Here is a 20,839-nt window from a genome sequence, read left to right on the forward strand (position 1 = left end):
GGTAGTAGGTTGGTAGACAGCAACCACCCAGGGAAGTACTACCGTCCTGCCAGATGACTGTGAAACAAAAACCTGTAACTGTTTTGCATGATGGTAGGATTGCTGGTTTCTTTTTCTGTCTCATAAACACGCTAAGATAACAGGGATATCTTGCTACTCCTACTTACACTTTGGTCACACTTCATAGACACGCACATGCATATATATATATACATACATCTAGGTTTTTCTCCTTTTTCTAAATAGCTCTTGTTCTTTTTTATTTCTTCTATTGTCCATGGGGAAGTGGAAAAGAATCTTTCCTCCGTAAGCCATGCGTGTCGTATGAGGCGACTAAAATGCCGGGAGCAATGGGCTAGTAACCCCTTCTCCTGTATACAATTACTAAAAAAGAGAAGAAGAAAAAACTTTATAAAACTGGGTTGCTTAAATGTGCGTGGATGTAGTGCGGATGACAAGAAACAGATGATTGCTGATGTTATGAATGAAAAGAAGTTGGATGTCCTGGCCCTAAGCGAAACAAAGCTGAAGGGGGTAGGAGAGTTTCAGTGGGGGGAAATAAATGGGATTAAATCTGGAGTATCTGAGAGAGTTAGAGCAAAGGAAGGGGTAGCAGTAATGTTAAATGATCAGTTATGGAAGGAGAAAAGAGAATATGAATGTGTAAATTCAAGAATTATGTGGATTAAAGTAAAGGTTGGATGCGAGAAGTGGGTCATAATAAGCGTGTATGCACCTGGAGAAGAGAGGAATGCAGAGGAGAGAGAGAGATTTTGGGAGATGTTAAGTGAATGTATAGGAGCCTTTGAACCAAGTGAGAGAGTAATTGTGGTAGGGGACTTGAATGCTAAAGTAGGAGAAACTTTTAGAGAGGGTGTGGTAGGTAAGTTTGGGGTGCCAGGTGTAAATGATAATGGGAGCCCTTTGATTGAACTTTGTATAGAAAGGGGTTTAGTTATAGGTAATACATATTTTAAGAAAAAGAGGATAAATAAGTATACACGATATGATGTAGGGCGAAATGACAGTAGTTTGTTGGATTATGTATTGGTAGATAAAAGACTGTTGAGTAGACTTCAGGATGTACATGTTTATAGAGGGGCCACAGATATATCAGATCACTTTCTAGTTGTAGCTACACTGAGAGTAAAAGGTAGATGGGATACAAGGAGAATAGAAGCATCAGGGAAGAGAGAGGTAAAGGTTTATAAACTAAAAGAGGAGGCAGTTAGGGTAAGATATAAACAGCTATTGGAGGATAGATGGGCTAATGAGAGCATAGGCAATGGGGTCGAAGAGGTATGGGGTAGGTTTAAAAATGTAGTGTTAGAGTGTTCAGCAGAAGTTTGTGGTTACAGGAAAGTGGGTGCAGGAGGGAAGAGGAGCGATTGGTGGAATGATGATGTAAAGAGAGTAGTAAGGGAGAAAAAGTTAGCATATGAGAAGTTTTTACAAAGTAGAAGTGATGCAAGGAGGGAAGAGTATATGGAGAAAAAGAGAGAAGTTAAGAGAGTGGTGAAGCAATGTAAAAAGAGAGCAAATGAGAGAGTGGGTGAGATGTTATCAACAAATTTTGTTGAAAATAAGAAAAAGTTTTGGAGTGAGATTAACAAGTTAAGAAAGCCTAGAGAACAAATGGATTTGTCTGTTAAAAATAGGAGAGGAGAGTTATTAAATGGAGAGTTAGAGGTATTGGGAAGATGGAAGGAATATTTTGAGGAATTGTTAAATGTTGATGAAGATAGGGAAGCTGTGATTTCGTGTATAGGGCAAGGAGGAATAACATCTTGTAGGAGTGAGGAAGAGCCAGTTGTGAGTGTGGGGGAAGTTCGTGAGGCAGTAGGTAAAATGAAAGGGGGTAAGGCAGCCGGGATTGATGGGATAAAGATAGAAATGTTAAAAGCAGGTGGGGATGTAGTTTTGGAGTGGTTGGTGCAATTATTTAATAAATGTATGGAAGAGGGTAAGGTACCTAGGGATTGGCAGAGAGCATGCATAGTTCCTTTGTATAAAGGCAAAGGGGATAAAAGAGAGTGCAAAAATTATAGGGGGATAAGTCTGTTGAGTGTACCTGGTAAAGTGTATGGTAGAGTTATAATTGAAAGAATTAAGAGTAAGACGGAGAATAGGATAGCAGATGAACAAGGAGGCTTTAGGAAAGGTAGGGGGTGTGTGGACCAGGTGTTTACAGTGAAACATATAAGTGAACAGTATTTAGATAAGGCTAAAGAGGTCTTTGTGGCATTTATGGATTTGGAAAAGGCGTATAACAGGGTGGATAGGGGGGCAATGTGGCAGATGTTGCAAGTGTATGGTGTAGGAGGTAGGTTACTGAAAGCAGTGAAGAGTTTTTACGAGGATAGTGAGGTTCAAGTTAGAGTATGTAGGAAAGAGGGAATTTTTTTCCCAGTAAAAGTAGGCCTTAGACAAGGATGTGTGATGTCACCGTGGTTGTTTAATATATTTATAGATGGGGTTGTAAGAGAAGTAAATGCGAGGGTCTTGGCAAGAGGCGTGGAGTTAAAAGATAAAGAATCACACACAAAGTGGGAGTTGTCACAGCTGCTCTTTGCTGATGACACTGTGCTCTTGGGAGATTCTGAAGAGAAGTTGCAGAGATTGGTGGATGAATTTGGTAGGGTGTGCAAAAGAAGAAAATTAAAGGTGAATACAGGAAAGAGTAAGGTTATGAGGATAACAAAAAGATTAGGTGATGAAAGATTGAATATCAGATTGGAGGGAGAGAGTATGGAGGAGGTGAACGTATTCAGATATTTGGGAGTGGACGTGTCAGCGGATGGGTCTATGAAAGATGAGGTGAATCATAGAATTGATGAGGGAAAAAGAGTGAGTGGTGCACTTAGGAGTCTGTGGAGACAAAGAACTTTGTCCTTGGAGGCAAAGAGGGGAATGTATGAGAGTATAGTTTTACCAACGCTCTTATATGGGTGTGAAGCGTGGGTGATGAATGTTGCAGCGAGGAGAAGGCTGGAGGCAGTGGAGATGTCATGTCTGAGGGCAATGTGTGGTGTGAATATAATGCAGAGAATTCGTAGTTTGGAAGTTAGGAGGAGGTGCGGGATTACCAAAACTGTTGTCCAGAGGGCTGAGGAAGGGTTGTTGAGGTGGTTCGGACATGTAGAGAGAATGGAGCGAAACAGAATGACTTCAAGAGTGTATCAGTCTGTAGTGGAAGGAAGGCGGGGTAGGGGTCGGCCTAGGAAGGGTTGGAGGGAGGGGGTAAAGGAGGTTTTGTGTGTGAGGGGCTTGGACTTCCAGCAGGCATGCGTGAGCGTGTTTGATAGGAGTGAATGGAGACAAATGGTTTTTAATACTTGACGTGCTGTTGGAGTGTGAGCAAAGTAACATTTATGAAGGGATTCAGGGAAACCGGCAGGCCGGACTTGAGTCCTGGAGATGGGAAGTACAGTGCCTGCACTCTGAAGGAGGGGTGTTAATGTTGCAGTTTAAAAACTGTAGTGTAAAGCACCCTTCTGGCAAGACAGTGATGGAGTGAAAGATGGTGAAAGTTTTTCTTTTTCGGGCCACCCTGCCTTGGTGGGAATCGGCCGGTGTGATAATAAAAAAAAAAAAATATTTATAATTATAATGTGTGTGTGTCTTAGGACACACCTGCTTGACCTCTCCCAAATTACATTCTATCCATTGCATTGCTCATGAAGAAGCATTGGCAATTGCAGCATGAAAGATCTAGAACAACATTACAGATACGCTATCTGTGGAGGGTTTATTGCTGTTGGCTTATTTAACATGTTTTATTGGCATTTTCTGTAGAATTTTTGTTCTCCCTTACTCTAAGGTCATTGTTATACGATATTATTTTTTTTTTATTACCACACTGGCCGATTCCCACCAAGGCAGGGTGGCCCGAAAAAGAAAAACTTTCACCATCATTCACTCCATCACTGTCTTGCCAGAAGGGTGCTTTACACTACAGTTTTTAAACTGCAACATTAACACCCCTCCTTCAGAGTGCAGGCACTGTACTTCCCATCTTCAGGACTCAAGTCCGGCCTGCCGGTTTCCCTGAACCCCTTCATAAGTGTTACTTTGCTCACACTCCAACAGCACGTCAAGTATTAAAAACCATTTGTCTCCATTCACTCCTATCAAACATGCTCACGCATGCCTGCTGGAAGTCCAAGCCCCTCGCACACAAAACCTCCTTTACCCCCTCCCTCCAACCTTTCCTAGGCCGACCCCTACCCCGATGTTATAATATAAAATACTGCATACGTGGCAGACCACTAGTCATTATATATGACGTGTTGCACAGTAGAAATGAATGAGCCAAATTTTAAAAGTGGAGAAATATGCAAACATGGGTGGGAGGGGTTCAGGGCTATAAAGCTCATGCTACAATAAGTTGTCATGGGAGTTAGAATCTAACTTACAGATGAAGAAGACAATATCCATACATTACCTCCTGCATGATCCTTGTGGGTTTAGCTCATAGTTTTAATTATAATAATAATAATAATAATACATATTCCCTCAGTCAGACAAAACACTTAACTAATCAATTCATTGACTAACCCAGATTTTGGCCATGGTGGCACTTATTATTTTCTGTTGGACAATGCCTCACATATCTGTAAATTTCTGTGCTGTAAAATACAAGTCACAACACTGTGGAACAATTCACAACTAACCCACAAATTGAAAGCAAACAGAAAACATTTTATCTTAATTTTTTTGGGGGGGGTAATTATCATGATATTGATGAAGGAAGCTGCAAACCAGTAGGTGTGATACAGCAGTTGTTAATGTAATCAGGCTTGATCCAAGGAAGTGGCTAGCTCCAATTCTTTGGATCAAGAGTCCTTTATGTTCAAGGCATGCACCTCAGAGGGTAAGTTGTGAATAGTTTACTATAGCTCTCACTTGCAGTCCTGTCTTTAAGTACATGTTATAATTAATATTGAAAATGTTTTCTGTTTTTACTATTACTTTCATATATGTTGTCCACACAATTATTATATTACTATCAATGATTATTATTATTATATTGGGGAGCACTAAACCTGTTGAGGACATGCAGAGTCTGAGAATGGGAGGCAGTCTTGTTTTACCAAAGGAAGGGGAGGGCAAGTCCAACTTCTTAAGTCAAGAGCTGCTTATTAGCATCAAGGAACCTTCCTTGAGGGGTCCTTGGTTAAGTGTGTTGACCTAGCACATTTATTGTATAGTACAGGCAAACACAACTTATACAGCAGGTTAGGTTCCAGGCTACTGAGCAATAGAGCTAGGCCTAAAAATATGCATATACAGTACACTCATTGTAATAAAGTTGGTAGAATTACTGACAATACGTAAAGTAAAAGGACACAATTGCAACTAATGTGACATTTATTGTGGCAACGTTTCGCTCTCCAGGAGCTTTATCAAGCCATTACAAACAATACATGGACACAGAGGGTATATAAAGGTTCAGAGTGAGGTGCAATACTAGTGAGGTACCATTTCGATGTTCACTAATGGTAGTAGTAGTAGTGGTAGAGACAAAAGTAATACAGTGGACCCCCGGTTAACGATTTTAATCCGTGCAAGAGGGGTAATTGTTATGCGAAATAATCGTTATGTGAATGAATTTTCCCCATAAGAAATAATGGAAATAAAATTAATCCGTGCAAGACACCCAAAAGTATGAAAAAAAAAATTTTACCACATGAAATATACATTTTCCCACACACAAAGAGAAGGATACATGCACAATAGTAGAGTAGTACATGCACAGTATATATTGTGCATGTACTAGTCTACTAAATGAAGAATAAATGACACTTACCTTTATTGAAGATGCAGCAATGACTGATGAGACACTGTGTCCTGGGAGTGCCTTTTCCTCCTGAGTACTGTAGGTCCTGTTTGGCATTTTCTTCCAGAACAGGCCTTATCACACTGTGTATGCCACTACGATTCTTAAATCTCTCAAACCAACCTTTGCTGGCTTTAAATTCACCAATATGAGCACTAGTTCCAGGCATTTTTCCCTGTTCACCTGGGTGTTAGTCGACTTGTGTGGGTTGCATCCTGGGAGATAAGATTAAGGACCCCAATGGAAATAAGTTAGACAGTCTTCGATGACACTGACTTTTTTGGGTTATCCTGGGTGGCAAATCCTCTGGGGTTAATTGTTTCTTGGTATTCTCAATAAGCCACACCAACAACGGTGCTACAGCAGCAGCAGCAGCTGACAGTGCAGCAGCAGCAGCAGCTGTACCACCAATAGTAGCGATGGTTGATTGGGGTTTATTATACAACCTGGCCAGCTCGGAGACATGCACTCCACTTTCATACTTATCAATGATCTTTTTCTTCATCTCTATTGTAATTCTCACCCTTATTGCTGTAGGGTTGGCACTAGAAGCTTTCTTGGGGCCCATGGTCACTTATTTTCCAGAAAAAGCACCGAAAACACTGTAATAATACGAAATATTCCGATTGTATGCTTGGATGTTACCGTGGAGGCTGGCTGGTAAACAATGCCACCGGCGGAACATGTGAGCGCATCTCGGAAGAAAATCGGTAAGCGGGTTTTTAAGCGGTATGTGAGGCAAAATTTTTGCAATTAAAGTAAGCGGTATGCGAAATAATCGCTATGTGATGCCATCGTTATGCGGGGGTCCACTGTACAATATGGTAGAGCAATTAATTCGTACATGAGTAATAGCTTTTACATCCTTTTACTCATGTACGAATTAATTGCTCTACCATATTGTATTACTTTTGTCTCTACCACTACTACTACTACCACTAGTGAACATCGAAATGGTACCTCACTAGTATTGCACCTCACTGAACCTTTATATACCCTCTGTGTCCATGTATTGTTTGTAATGGCTTGATAAAGCTCCTGGAGAGCGAAACGTTGCCACAATAAATGTCACATTAGTTGCAATTGTGTCCTTTTACAGTACACTCATTACTTACTTACCTTAAAATATATTCATCCTTAGCTATTAGTGAGTGGTGGATATATTTATTGCAGGAAGTCTGAATAAATGAAGAATGGCTATAATTGAAAACTGCTGCATTAACGAAACACCATAAAGTGGAGCACTGTAGAGTGGAACCCTCCTGTACTTAATACACTCATGGAAAGGACTAACCCCTTATTCTTTACAGACAGCTATGTTATAATTGAACATCCCTTCATGAGGGGAGTGGATGCCTAGATACTGTAGGGCTCCTGATCCAAGGAACTGTACCCATTCTTTCCTTGGATCAAACCTTCACCAGCATTAAGATACAAGGGACCTTCTTTAACTAATTTACTTCACAAACCATGTCTTTCTAGTTTCATCCTCGGTCTTTTCACACTTCTGTCCTCTAATGTCAACAGTGCTAAATGGCCCACATGGGCATAACACTCTTGTGACAATAAAAAATGTGCTGCATACATTTTACATAAATTCAGGAAAATTATAAAATGCTTATTATATTTTTTCTTTACTGTTGCTTGTCATTGACCTACAACACATTCCACTTGATTTTATTTAAAATTTGTAACTGCTCTGCACTCTAACTGCCATCAACTTAAATTAGGCCTGTCCTTTCCCAAGACTGAAACTGATAGTCTCCCATTCTCCCAGGCACTGTATGACTCCTATGGGCTTAGCACTTCCTTTAGATATAAATAGGTAAAAATATATACAACAAAAACATGTCACACACAAAAAAGGTAAATTTATAGTAAAAATGCCATTTATTATATACCATATACATTATATGATGTAACAACATTGTATGGGTATCATCACACACACAATAATTTATAGTACAGTAAACCTTCGATTTAGCAGACTAATAGGCAAGGGGTTTAGGACTTAGTTTTGATTTAATAAAAAAAGAAACTTTTGTTTTTCTTTTTAGGTCTCCCTGCCACTGTGAGATACGGCTGGTTCTTTGAAGAAAAAAATAATACGCTATTGGGGGGAAATGGTGAAGTGGATGGCCTGTAGTGGGGATGGTGGTGGATAGAGATGAAAATGTCTTGTCATGATCATAGAAATAATGAACAATTCTGTAACCAGAGGGTGTTATTCATTATTTCCGAATCAACCCAGTGGAATCTGTCTCCTATTTCTGAAATGTGTTGAACTGAGGTCTAGCAGATCGAGGGTTCACTGTACGTAGTTCTTTCGTAAACAAGGTCATAACACCAGTTATTGCACATTCATTGTTCAGCAACACCAGTTGCAATAATTTAAATGGCATGCTGCTAACAAGTAAAAAACAAAACATTGCCAAGCAAGCTTTTATTGGAACAACACATTACTCTTGTGCAGTGGCGGACCTACATTTTGGGACCCTGAAGCTTGAATTGTTATGGAGGGAACCCTTTGCAACCCCTTCTCATACAGTAGACCCAAAATTTTTAAGCAGTGTGGACTAAAATCGTTCTGGAGCCCCTCTGGGATTAAGGGCCCTAAAGCTTAAGCTTCATTAGTTTCATAGTAACTCCTCCCCTGCTCTTGTGTAGCTCTTAATAGTCATGACTGGATAAGGTTCCAGACAGAGTTTTATGTTATCTCAATAAAAGCAAGTACTGCAAAGCATCTTAAGTAACTGCTATGGTAATTCATCCAAGTAATGAGATGCGAGGCCTGGTTATGGACCAGGCCGTGGGGGCGCTGACCCCCAGAATACCCTCCAGGTATACTCCAAGTATATATAGTAATTTGAGAATACACCTCTTCTACAAGGAATGCTCTCGATTATACGTGATTATTGCACAATTTCAGATTATTTTGAATTTGTTAACAATGTTATGACACTATTACCCAAACTAATGGAAATCACATCTATTAAAGAGTTCAGCACTGTATGACCCTTGTTGGTTTAGCGCTTATTTATGATTATAATAATAACAATAATAATAATAACAGCTGTTAAAAGTCAAGACAATTAACCAATTGGTTATTTCTCTTCCCTGGCAAACAGGTTTCACCACCTGTGTAACACAGTATGTATACTGTGATAAGGGTACTTTCAGTGTACACTACTTACAGCTAATTTTGATTTATAAAGTCATATGTTTTAATAAGTAGATACAGTAGAGTTTTATTTAAACAGGATTGACATAAGAGTCCTGTATGATCTAAAAAAAATTATTGCTAGATATTAGAGTACTGGTATTCCTTCAAAACAAAACCGAAAAAATGAAAACAAGATTAAAATATACCACACACTTAAAATAAAAAAAATTTATTCTTAAAATATTAGTTACAGAAAGAGATAAAAATAAATAAATAAATACATACAGTGTACACAATAAAACAGTTTGAACTTTTGTTAAAGTAGATTATTATGTACTACTTGTAAAAATCTACCAAGTGATGCTCTTCTCTATACACATGCCAAAAACCTATTCAATACTGATAACACAGTACAGTATTAGGTTCATTAAGTAATACCGCTGACAGTGATATATGAATACTTACCCGTAATGTCAAATGACGGAACAGTAAAGGTATATTGAGCTGGTTGATGTGATTTTAAAATTTATTTTGAAAAATATCTATACAGGAGGTCTCCCCAACTTAGAAAGTTGTGTTGTTGGTGTTTCAATTTGCAAGTGAGTTGCATTTCTATAAATAAGTTGTGTTGCAGGGGTGTCATGAGCTACGTTCCAGGTATTTAAACCCACACAAAAAAATGTATAGACAAAAGTATAAATGATGGTTGTTTCACATGTTCGTACTGCAGCACGAAGCTTGTAAAACATTGTTTCCTAACTGGCCAGTTTTTACATGCAAATGTGTGTGACATCTAAACTGTCTTATCTGAGTGCCTCTGTAAAGACAGTGATTATGTGTAAATCATGGTGAAAGTTTTGACTGAATGATGGTGAAAGTGTTGACAGTGAAAGTATTGAATGATGGTGAAAGTGACTCTCTGATCGCAGGTTCTAACCCCGCTTGTGGTATTTTTTTTTTTTTATGGTGAAAGTTTTTTTTTCTTGTTTTGGGTCACCCTGCCTCAGTGGGAGATGGCCAACATATTAAAAAAAAAAAAAGTGTGTAACTTGGTGTATTTCTAAGCTGAGGGATCTCCTGCTATCAAGATTAACTTTTCATCTTATATATGGTCTATTGAGAGTAGCAAATATTGGCAACACAAAGCCTGATTTACCCATAAAATGCACATTAAATTTAATAATTGTTTTATTTGAATGTAGATACAGTATAAATGCAAATACTGTACTGTATGTGTATGTATCTTTATTATTAAAGGTTGAAACATAGATTTTAATATATTAAATATACAGTAGTGTTTTTGTATGACGATCCCCTCGAGGGACCTCAATGCCAGCACGAGGACTTTTAAGCTAAGGGGTTAACATATCCTCCTCTTCCCTGGATTGAACCTAACTGCCTCCCATTCCTCAAGGCACTCTATGACCCCTACAGGTTTAGCACTCCACCCATGAATGTAATCTTATGAAGATCAACGTATAATCGAGAATGCAATAGCATATAAGTTATCAAAATAAATTAAAAGATAATTGGTATAGAAAATAAACATTTGAAAACAATCACCTTTTCTTATACTCTTTAACCTTTTCTTTATGCAATTATACATACTGTATATATGCCCTGACTTGGTAGGAAATGGCCAATTTGTTAAAAAAAATACTCTTATGCTAACTGAAATTCACAATGGTGTAAAATCACTACAGGAACAAACACTCAAGTCTGGGACCCCTCAAAACCTGATATGTATTTTGAAAAAAAAAAAAAAAAAAAAAAAAAAAAATTGAAAAATGAAGAGGGTAAACAAAAATGGGGGTTGAACTGAGGTATTCAACTAGAGTCTACAGTGCTGTATGACCCTAGTGGGTTTAGCACTTCTTTCTGATTATAATAAACTAGAGTCTGACGAGAGATTGAAAAGGCATAATAATAAAGGACAACGATTGAAAGTGTCAGCCTTATTAACATCTGAGGTTAGTCTAAAAGTAGCAAGGGAATGAGATAATGACGGTTTTGTAATGAACATTATGTGGGCTTTTGAACAAGGACAAAATGAAAGGCACCGAGACACAGATGCAATACTTGAAAATGAACATCAGCCTTATAAAGAATAAGGGTTAAAGCAGACGAATACAGCTGATCTTCATAATCTAGTCTGGACAGAACCAAAGCAATGTTAGACGAAGAACTTGCCCATCAGTCCACTAGGTAAAAATGTGACAATTTTTAAATAGGCCTACAGACAGACCATAGCTAGCAGTATAATCGGGTAATATCATTCTCTGTCTATTGTAAAGCTGGAGTTCAGTGTTAATTCTTTACATTCTTGTGTAAGTTGATAGCCTTGTGTGAACAAGGAAGAGTAAACAGAGATAGGATTGACATTCATATTTCAAGTTTGTAATACTCCAGTGCAATGGCATTAGGCCCCCCCCCAAAAATACACACTGATGTAAATACCATTAACACTGTAATAATGCTGGTAGAATTACCAACAATATATTAGGCATTTTATTGTGGCAACGTTTCACTCTCCAGGAGGTTTGTCAAGCTGACAAAACTCCTGGAGAGCCAAAAGTTGGCACAATAAATATCATATTAATTGCACATGTTTCCTTTTATCTAACATTAACATTAGGTGTACAGGTGGAACAAGCAGTTCACAGAAAACTGGCTCAGTGCTGCTCAAACACTTGATTCCAGCAATACACAAATAACCCACACATAGGAGAGGGGAGTTACAACGATGTTTTAGCCTAACTTGGACCATTTACAGAGTCACACCAGTGTGACTTTGTAAATGGTCCAAGTCGGACCAAAACATTGTCATAACTCTTCTATGTACAGGTTATTTGTGTATTGTTCCAGTCATGGTACTGTGCTTTTTTGTTCTTGATTCTAGCACTGAGGGCCACTACACCCAAGGAGAAGCACATATCCTAATCTCTGAACTGCAGAGAAGCTATTAACAGATGAACCCTCTGCTATGGTTAACATTACAAAAGTAAAAAGCAAATCGTACTACAAAGGCTATTCAGGGGCCTACCACAGGCCTCATAGGCCTGTGGTAGGCCCAACAAAACTGAGAAATCCTGAAAGCCATATTACCATCAATACCAAGGGTGATGATCTTGAGTGTTTATACCTGTATAGTAAATCCTCAACTTACAAATATTCTGAGAATCTCCTGTACTGAGTATAACATTATTATATCAATAATGTGTATAATATCATTATTATGTCATAATTATACACAATACAGAAGATCCCCAATGTGTTCATAAGTTGAAGACTTCTGTATTATGAATATTATACATAATTCAGGAGGTCCCCAATGTGTTTGTAAGTCGAGGACTTGCTGTATTTTGAGAGACATGTAATACTGAGGAGGCCACACATGGGACCACATCATTGTTTTATGAATGTATAAATAAACAAAGAAAATTAATTTGCACACTAATTACTAAACAGCAAATACAATTTTTATTCGGTAACACCGACAAAATCCTAAACAACAAAAGGAATCATATAATTAAAAAAATACATAACTAAGTTATAATGTTCACAGTTTTCTTATACATAACTGGATCACTACCTAAGCAAAAAATCTTAATAAGAACTATGAAACACTAGTTACTGAAGATTTCATATATTCTAAGGAACACTAACTGATAACTTAGGTAAGAAAGATAAACAAGAACTACAAATAAAAAAAAGAATAAAAAATACAGATGATAAAAGGGCAGACTGCCACCGAAAAAAAGACAACGAACTATACGAGTATTATGCCTTTTTTCAGATGCAAATTTTTGCCATAACCTGACTGCAATTGTTTGACCACAGGTCATTAGTGCCACTTTTTGTGCTTATTGGCATATCCTCATCACTTACATAAACTGGGGTCTTGTGCTTTACTGGCAAATTACGCAAATTAATAGAGATATCACAGCATACTAAAATAGTTATTGGATAGTTTTACATAAAAAAAGTTAAAAAGAAACATATTTGGTCATTTCACTGATATTCATTTGAGAAAGTTGCCAGCATGATGGCAGTGTTGCATTTTGTAAACTGTCAAACCTGCAGCGCTGTATGACCCTAGCGGGTTTAATGCTTCTTTTTTATTATAATACTAATACTAATATAAAATGTAAAATTATTCCTATGCAAATTAAAATTTCAGTAATATACTAAACCTGGAGACAATGTGCCAATCAGCTTCTGAGTATGTATTTATTAATTTCAAACACTGTAATGTTCAACTTTTGATACAATTTCACATCATATTATTAGAAATGTAATAACATGGTTGAAACAAACCACAGAACAGGTTTGAACCCATGAGTGGTTTGTATTACAGTACGTATATCTGAATGGTAAGCTTTTGAAACAAATTCAGAATCCAATATTAAATATCAGGTAGATTTTCCCCTTGCTGTACACAGATTTGCTATTATGCTATGTTTTTTCTATCAGCAATTCTGTGTATGCAATATGCATTTGAGTATGTGAGCTGCACGATTTATAAAACACAGGAATTAAGTGTTCATGGCCAGACCAAGCTTAATACAGCTGTAGCAGCACCCTATGTTTTACAGCATAAAATGAGTAACACCTGGATTTAAAAATGTCAGTGCCTCAAATCCATTACTTAACATTAGCTTCCATTACAGAACATGAAAGTTTGCCCTTTTAACAAACAAATTAAAAAAATACAGCTATATTCAGCATATACTGTAAGTGTAAACTTAACATTTAAACAAATAACTTCAATATTAACATGTACGAATATCTGCTAATGAAAATATTTTAAAGGCGATAAAGTTAAATATAACAAGAGGAAGATACTTAATTACATAATGTTAACTAATTACAAGTGGGTAACTCTAGTATAAAGGTGTATATAAAAACACACAAAATAATGGCCATGAAATGTCATTTTGTAAGCCATTTCAACCACATAGCTGCCAAGAAATTTATGTTTTACAAGCCATTTCAATTACATAGTTGCCATGAAATATTAGTTTTGTAAACTGCTTCAATTACATAGTTGCCATGAAACATTAGTTTTGTAAACTGTTTCAATTACATAGTTGCCATGAAACATTAGTTTTGTAAACTGTTTCAATTACATAGTTGCCATGAAACATTAATTTTGTAAACTGTTTCAGTTACATAGTTGCCATGAAACTGTTTGTCAAAAAGCTGCCATGAAGTGAGTTTTAAAAGCCATTTCAATCTAAGATATCACAAAATATAGCTTTAAATTGTGTAAAGGCCTCATTTATGTAGAATAATCATTACTGGAAGCACATGGAAAGAAACTGTATAAGAATTATGAAGGTGTTATACAACCTGTCATGGAAATATAAGCATAAACGTGACTGGAATCAAACACATTTCTTTTATGTTAAAATACTGTACTCCCAAATGCTATATCAAACTACAAAAAGGGAAATCTTTAAAATTCCCTGATTTCCACTCCTCTCTAGCGACTACAAGTATAAATTGTATTAAACGGTATCACTGTTAACATCACCCTTATGGGAACAGTTTTTTGATAAAAGATATAAAAATAGGAATCTTTTCACCTACATATTAAGAAATGCATTTTATATGCTAACATTCTGAAAAGGCAAAACATCACCTGAATAAGAAAGACAGCAAGCAGAAGGCAAGAGCCACCATTGTGGTCCGTGTACTTCAGCCCGTCATCATCACTTTTATAGAGTCAGGACATCCAGCACACCCTTTTCATCTGCTTCTATTAGGAGGTCCAGAAGTCTTCCATTGAGAACCTCATTACTACCCTCTACCAATTCTTGTCCAATGGGGCTTAAGATTCTCTTAACACTTGCTTGCATGATGTAAGATAATGAAGGTTTAAAAGCAAAAGATACAATAGCTTTTGCCATTCCAGCTTTTATCTTATCCACAACCACTTTACAAGGGTGACAGCAGGCATTATTCAGACACGTTGAACCTGCATGGTTGATATTCTCTCCAGCCTTGCTAAGTGTTCCTTGAATGAGGCACATGCCCATGAGAAACCCTACTAGAGATGTTCTTTCAAATTCTGCTTTAAATTGTTCATAATTCCAATTGGGCACAGGAGTACCCATCTTCGTTGTGGCTTCAGTGAAAGTCTTGTGATAGTGTCTCAGAATCTCTTCAGCATGTTCCCTCCTCATTTCACATGAAGTTGAAGTGTTGAGTAAATAGTGCAGATCAAATACTGGATTGTTCCACTGAGAAATCTGCCAGTCAATCAGTTTGAGTGACTCGATAGATCTCTCTCCATCCTGTGTTACAGTTCCGTGCCTGAACATAAGATTACTATTCCAGAAATCTCCGTGTGTTAGGCAAAGAAACTTGTGTCTGGTCTGGTCATCCCACATTGCTGCAAACTTAAGAGGCAGTGTAGTTTTACCTGTCTCTAGTTTATGAACCATGTCTTCGTATGTCTTTTTACTTTTTAAAAACGTGATACAATTTGCAAGCGAGGCCCATACAACAGGTTTAAAAAACGTACTTATTGCATTACTAAACTGGAAGCAAGGATACTTCTCTAAAAAATTATGAGACTTATCATATGCATAAGAAACTGCATGTAATCTGGCTACGTGATTGACAGCCAACTTGGCATGTTGAAAGTCCAAGCCTTTTACCTTTGGATTAGTTTCATACCCTGATACCTTGATATTTTCCATCACCAGTACATATTCTTTTTCAGTACACTTGCCATAGATGTATTCAGGCAGATACAGGCGGAATTCGTCATTAGCATGGACTGCCTGGAAATCATTCAATTCCTTTACCACTTCAGAATACATCATGAGTTCCTTTATATGATAACCACAGCGCTTTATAAGCTCACAGGAGACCGGATCCTCGGTCAAAAATTTGACAACGAGATTGTACTCCTTTGTCTCCTGGGTTTCTTCAGGTCTTTCTCCACCACTGAGCTCAGCTTGAACATCAAGGAGGATAAGCTCTGCATTGAAGCTTTCTCCTGGTTTTGTAGCTGTAAATGAAAAGAAATTTCAAGAGTAACAGTTTCAAGTATTGTACTTAAATGTGGTAAGTTAAGCATACCTATACATGTATCTCATCACATAATTCATAAATATTATAAAAGCAACAATTATTTTTTATGAATGCAAATACAGCTCCATTTTGTGTATGTCATTACCTATTTATAGTTCATTGCATATACATTCCAAACACACACATGCACCAATACATGCATTTATAATTTTTCTCTCAAAGCAAATGAATCCGCCTTATGAACCTCCGTTTTAAATCTTAATACGTACTAAGCAAAAAACAGAACAGCTTTATAAGGAGCAGCAAAGAGTGTGCCATACCATTTCTTATGCTGTAGGTTACTACTGTGACTTTGGCTCGTGGCATTTTTTTACTCTCATACTCAGTGAGCATAAACTCCACCCAGGCCTTGGTGATCTGCGAGCTGGAGGATGGAGACTTCATGGTGGTGGCAGCGATGCTGCTTCTTATGAGGGCCTTCACCCTGAGAAAATATTGCACATTAGTCACGTGATAACAGATATAATGGACATACTGCTTGACAATGCTGTCAAGCAATATACAGTGGACCCCCGCATAACGATCACCTCCAAATGCTACTAATTATGTAAGTGTATTTATGTAAGTGCGTTTGTACGTGTATGTTTGGGGGTCTGAAATGGACTAATCTACTTCACGATATTCCTTATGGGAACAAATTCGGTCAGTACTGGCACCTGAACATACTTCTGGATTGAAAAAATATCGTTAACCGGGGGTCCACTGTATAGCTATAGAGCAATATATAGTGCATGTACACGTTGTCATTCACCTCTGTACAAATATTGTATCATGCAGAAATAAAGTATCTCATCTTATAATGGACATCATAAGTGACAATATTGTCAAGCAATATATAGCTACAGTAAGATGGTTTATTTTGTTACTGTGTTACATAACAATTAGGGATAAATAAGTATGTGCTGTATAGCATAATGTTTAGAAAAAGTAACACAAATACCGGCACACTTCATTTATTTGAAGATAAAACAGAAAACTCCAATTTAATAAAAAAATTCACCAATTTCTACCTAGAGCCAGCAATAGCAAAAACCTTCACTCATGTGGTACTTATTTTCGGTTATTTTTTTTCAACTGCCTAGACAAAAACATAATAAGATAAGAGGAGCACTGCAACCAGCCTATAATTCCATGTCTACCATTGTTCCTACTCACACCCAATCATTCCTATTCATGTATATAAATGGTTCAGAGAAGCGATATGTTGATAAATTAGACACATGAGCAACACGTGGGTATCTTTATTGAGAAAACGCTTCTCCACACAGTGACTTCATCAGTCCTATACAAAGAATAGTGAAGATCAGAAAGAGGTTGAGGTAATCCAGGCTGAGGGACTGATTACCTCAAACTCCTTCTGACCTTCACCATTTTTCTTTGTATTGGACTGATAAAGCCACAGTGTAGCAAAACGTTTTATTTATTTATTTATTTTAAGTCTTTGCAAACAGTACAATGAGATTTTATATTTACAATAGTGGGTTGCAATGCAAAGAGAGCCTCTATTATGCCTAGGCATTATGTGTTGCACATGTGTCTAATTTATCATTCCCATTCGTGTATCTGTGTATCCTAGTCTAAAAGCTACAGTGACACTACTTGGCAGTCTGTGCCAATTGTCTACATTCTTTTGCCAAACTAATATTTTTATTTCTTATATCAAACAACTACTACAACCGCTCACCTGACTGCGGTATAAAAGCTACTGGTCTGAGCACGTTCTGTACTTTTCTCAAGACTGATGGAAATATAAGGACCCCCAATGGAAATACAAGGACCTCAATGGAAATACAAGGACCCTCATTGGAAATACAAGGACCTCAATGGAAATACAAGGACCCTCAATGGAAATACAAGGACCTCAATGGAAATACAAGGACCCCAATGGAAATACAAGGACCCTCAATGGAAATACAAAGACCTCAATGGAAATACAAGGACCTCAATGGAAATACAAGGACCTCAATGGAAATACAAGGACCTCAATGGAAATACAAGGACCCTCAATGGAAATACAAGGACCCTCAATGGAAATACAAGGACCTCAATGGAAATACAAGGACTCTCAATGGAAATACAAGGACCCTCAATGGAAATACAAGGACCTCAATGGAAATACAAGGACCTCAATGGAAATACAAGGACCTCAATGGAAATACAAGGACCCTCAATGGAAATACAAGGACCTCAATGGAAATACAAGGAACTCAATGGAAATACAAGGACCTCAATGGAAATACAAGGACCCTCAATGGAAATACAAGGACCTCAATGGAAATACAAGGACCCTCAATGGAAATACAAGGACCCTCAATGGAAATACAAGGACCCTCAATGGAAATACAAGGACCTCAATGGAAATACAAGGACCTCAATGGAAATACAAGGACCTCAATGGAAATACAAGGACCCTCAATGGAAATACAAGGACCCTCAATGGAAATACAAGGACCCTCATTGGAAATACAAGGACCCTCATTGGAAATACAAGGACCTCAATGGAAATACAAGGACCTCAATGGAAATACAAGGACCTCAGTGGAAATACAAGGACCCTCAATGGAAATACAAGGACCTCAATGGAAATACAAGGAACTCAATGGAAATACAAGGACCTCAATGGAAATACAAGGACCTCAATGGAAATACAAGGACCCTCAATGGAAATACAAGGACCTCAATGGAAATACAAGGACCTCAATGGAAATACAAGGACCTCAATGGAAATACAAGGACCCTCATTGGAAATACAAGGACCTCAATGGAAATACAAGGAACTCAATGGAAATACAAGGACCTCAATGGAAATACAAGGACCCTCAATGGAAATACAAGGACCTCAATGGAAATACAAGGACCTCAATGGAAATACAAGGACCTCAATGGAAATACAAGGACCTCAATGGAAATACAAGGACCTCAATGGAAATACAAGGACCTCAATGGAAATACAAGGAACTCCATGGAAATACAATTACCTCAATGGAAATACAAGGACCCTCAATGGAAATACAAGGACCTCAATGGAAATACAAGGACCTCAATGGAAATACAAGGACCTCAATGGAAATACAAGGACCCTCATTGGAAATACAAGGACCTCAATGGAAATACAAGGACCTCAATGGAAATACAAGAACCCCAATGGAAATAAGTCTCTTTTAACCTCTTTGGGTTACCGTAGGTAATTTACACTACCTAATATAACTGTACTTATGTGTACATGTGCCTAAATATACTTACTAACTTTCAGGTCCAGGAAATAAACTTTCCTAGGGAGAAGGAAGCGGAAATAGCGAGGCACCAGGCCTACCTGCGGCAATGTGGCTTATTTCCCGGCTACCCTGGAGGCTGCGGCACCCGGGGGGGAGGTCACATCAGCTGCGGCTGCGGTCACTCCCTGCCACAACTTGAAGTGCTAATTGGTGGTGTAAATGCGTGGCCACACTCATGAAAAGTCAATTATAACCAGTGACGAGTGTTGTGGACGCACCCCACCAGCCACAACCTGCCTAAACTTTATAACTGTAAACATCCTTAAACTCTGGTCCAATAAAATTATTTTATGATCAGCAACTTCTATAAATGTGTCAACTATTTAACTTTATACGTCAAATTGGCAACCATTAGGATTTTACCAACTACTGCGTACTTTGTGAATGTTTTATGCTTGTATCTTCTACCGTAAATGAATTTCCAGATGTTATTTACGATGTATTGTAATGTATTATGCACATTTCTGCACACAAAAGCCAACAAATTATCAATAAAATGTGTTTTATTATGCAAATATGGCTTAGGAAGAGCTACATTTGCAGCCACATGTTATACAAAGGAGTGACGTCAGTAGCATACAAATGGCCCGTTATCTCTTATCTAGACACATCTATGTTTATTTTCATAATTTTAAAGGGGTGGAAGGGTAAGTTAGTAGAAGGCCTCGGGCAGGTGATCATAAGCTCCAGCTGTGGGTCATTATATAACTAAGACCCGCGTCAGGAAACACTTATCCTCTTTCCTAACAAACCTTACCTGACCTAACTTTACCTTATCTAGCCTAACCTAACCTAACCTTACCTAACCTAACCTTACCTGACTTAACCTAACCTAACCTGACCTAACCTTACTTAACCTAACCTACCCTGACCTTACCTAACCTAATGTTATCCTACCTGACCTAACCTTACATTACCTAGCCTAACCTGACCTAACCTTACTTAACCTAACCTAACCTTGCCTGACCTAACTTAACCTTACCTAACTTAATAACCTTACCTAACCTAACCTAGCCTAGCCTAGCCTAACCTAACCTAACTTAACCTTACCTAACCTTACACATTCACTTTACCAGGTATACTCAACAGGCTTATTCACCTATATTTTTTACACTCTTTTGTCCCCTTTGCCTCTATACACAGGAACTATGTATGCCCTCTACCAATCCCTAGGTACCTTCCCCTCTTCCACACATTTATTAAATAAAAGCACCAAATATTCCAAAACTATATCCTCACCTGCTTTTAACATTTTTGTCTTTATTCCATCAATCCCAGCTGCTTTACTCCCCTTTTATTCTATCCACTGCCCCACGGACCTCCCCTCACACTCACAACTGGTTCTTTCTCACTTTTTCAAAACGTTTTACCTCCCTGCCCCATGCATGAAATCACAGATTCCCTATCTTCATCAACATTTAACAGTTCCTCAAAAAATTCCCTCCATCTTCTTGATAC

General features: G+C 37.8%; 1 protein-coding gene across 2 annotated transcripts; it reads right to left on the reverse strand.

Moving 5' to 3' along the window:
• Positions 1-7,710: 7,710 nt before the first annotated feature.
• LOC128701548 (uncharacterized) lies at positions 7,711-19,612 on the reverse strand. 2 transcript variants are annotated; one of them, XM_053795288.2, is made up of 3 exons: positions 19,420-19,612; positions 16,367-16,530; positions 7,711-16,023 (listed from the first exon to the last, which is right to left on the reverse strand). In XM_053795288.2, exons 2-3 carry the CDS (start codon positions 16,488-16,490, stop codon positions 14,723-14,725), a joined length of 1,425 nt encoding a protein of 474 aa, XP_053651263.1. In that variant the 5' UTR covers positions 16,491-16,530; positions 19,420-19,612; the 3' UTR covers positions 7,711-14,722. The 2 variants fall into 2 exon arrangements, with proteins under 2 accessions (XP_053651263.1, XP_053651264.1); XM_053795289.2 differs by having other exon boundaries at positions 19,350-19,612.
• Positions 19,613-20,839: the final 1,227 nt, after the last annotated feature.

This window comes from Cherax quadricarinatus, chromosome 78 (genome assembly GCF_038502225.1).
Source record: "Cherax quadricarinatus isolate ZL_2023a chromosome 78, ASM3850222v1, whole genome shotgun sequence".
Classification (NCBI taxonomy): domain Eukaryota; kingdom Metazoa; phylum Arthropoda; class Malacostraca; order Decapoda; family Parastacidae; genus Cherax; species Cherax quadricarinatus.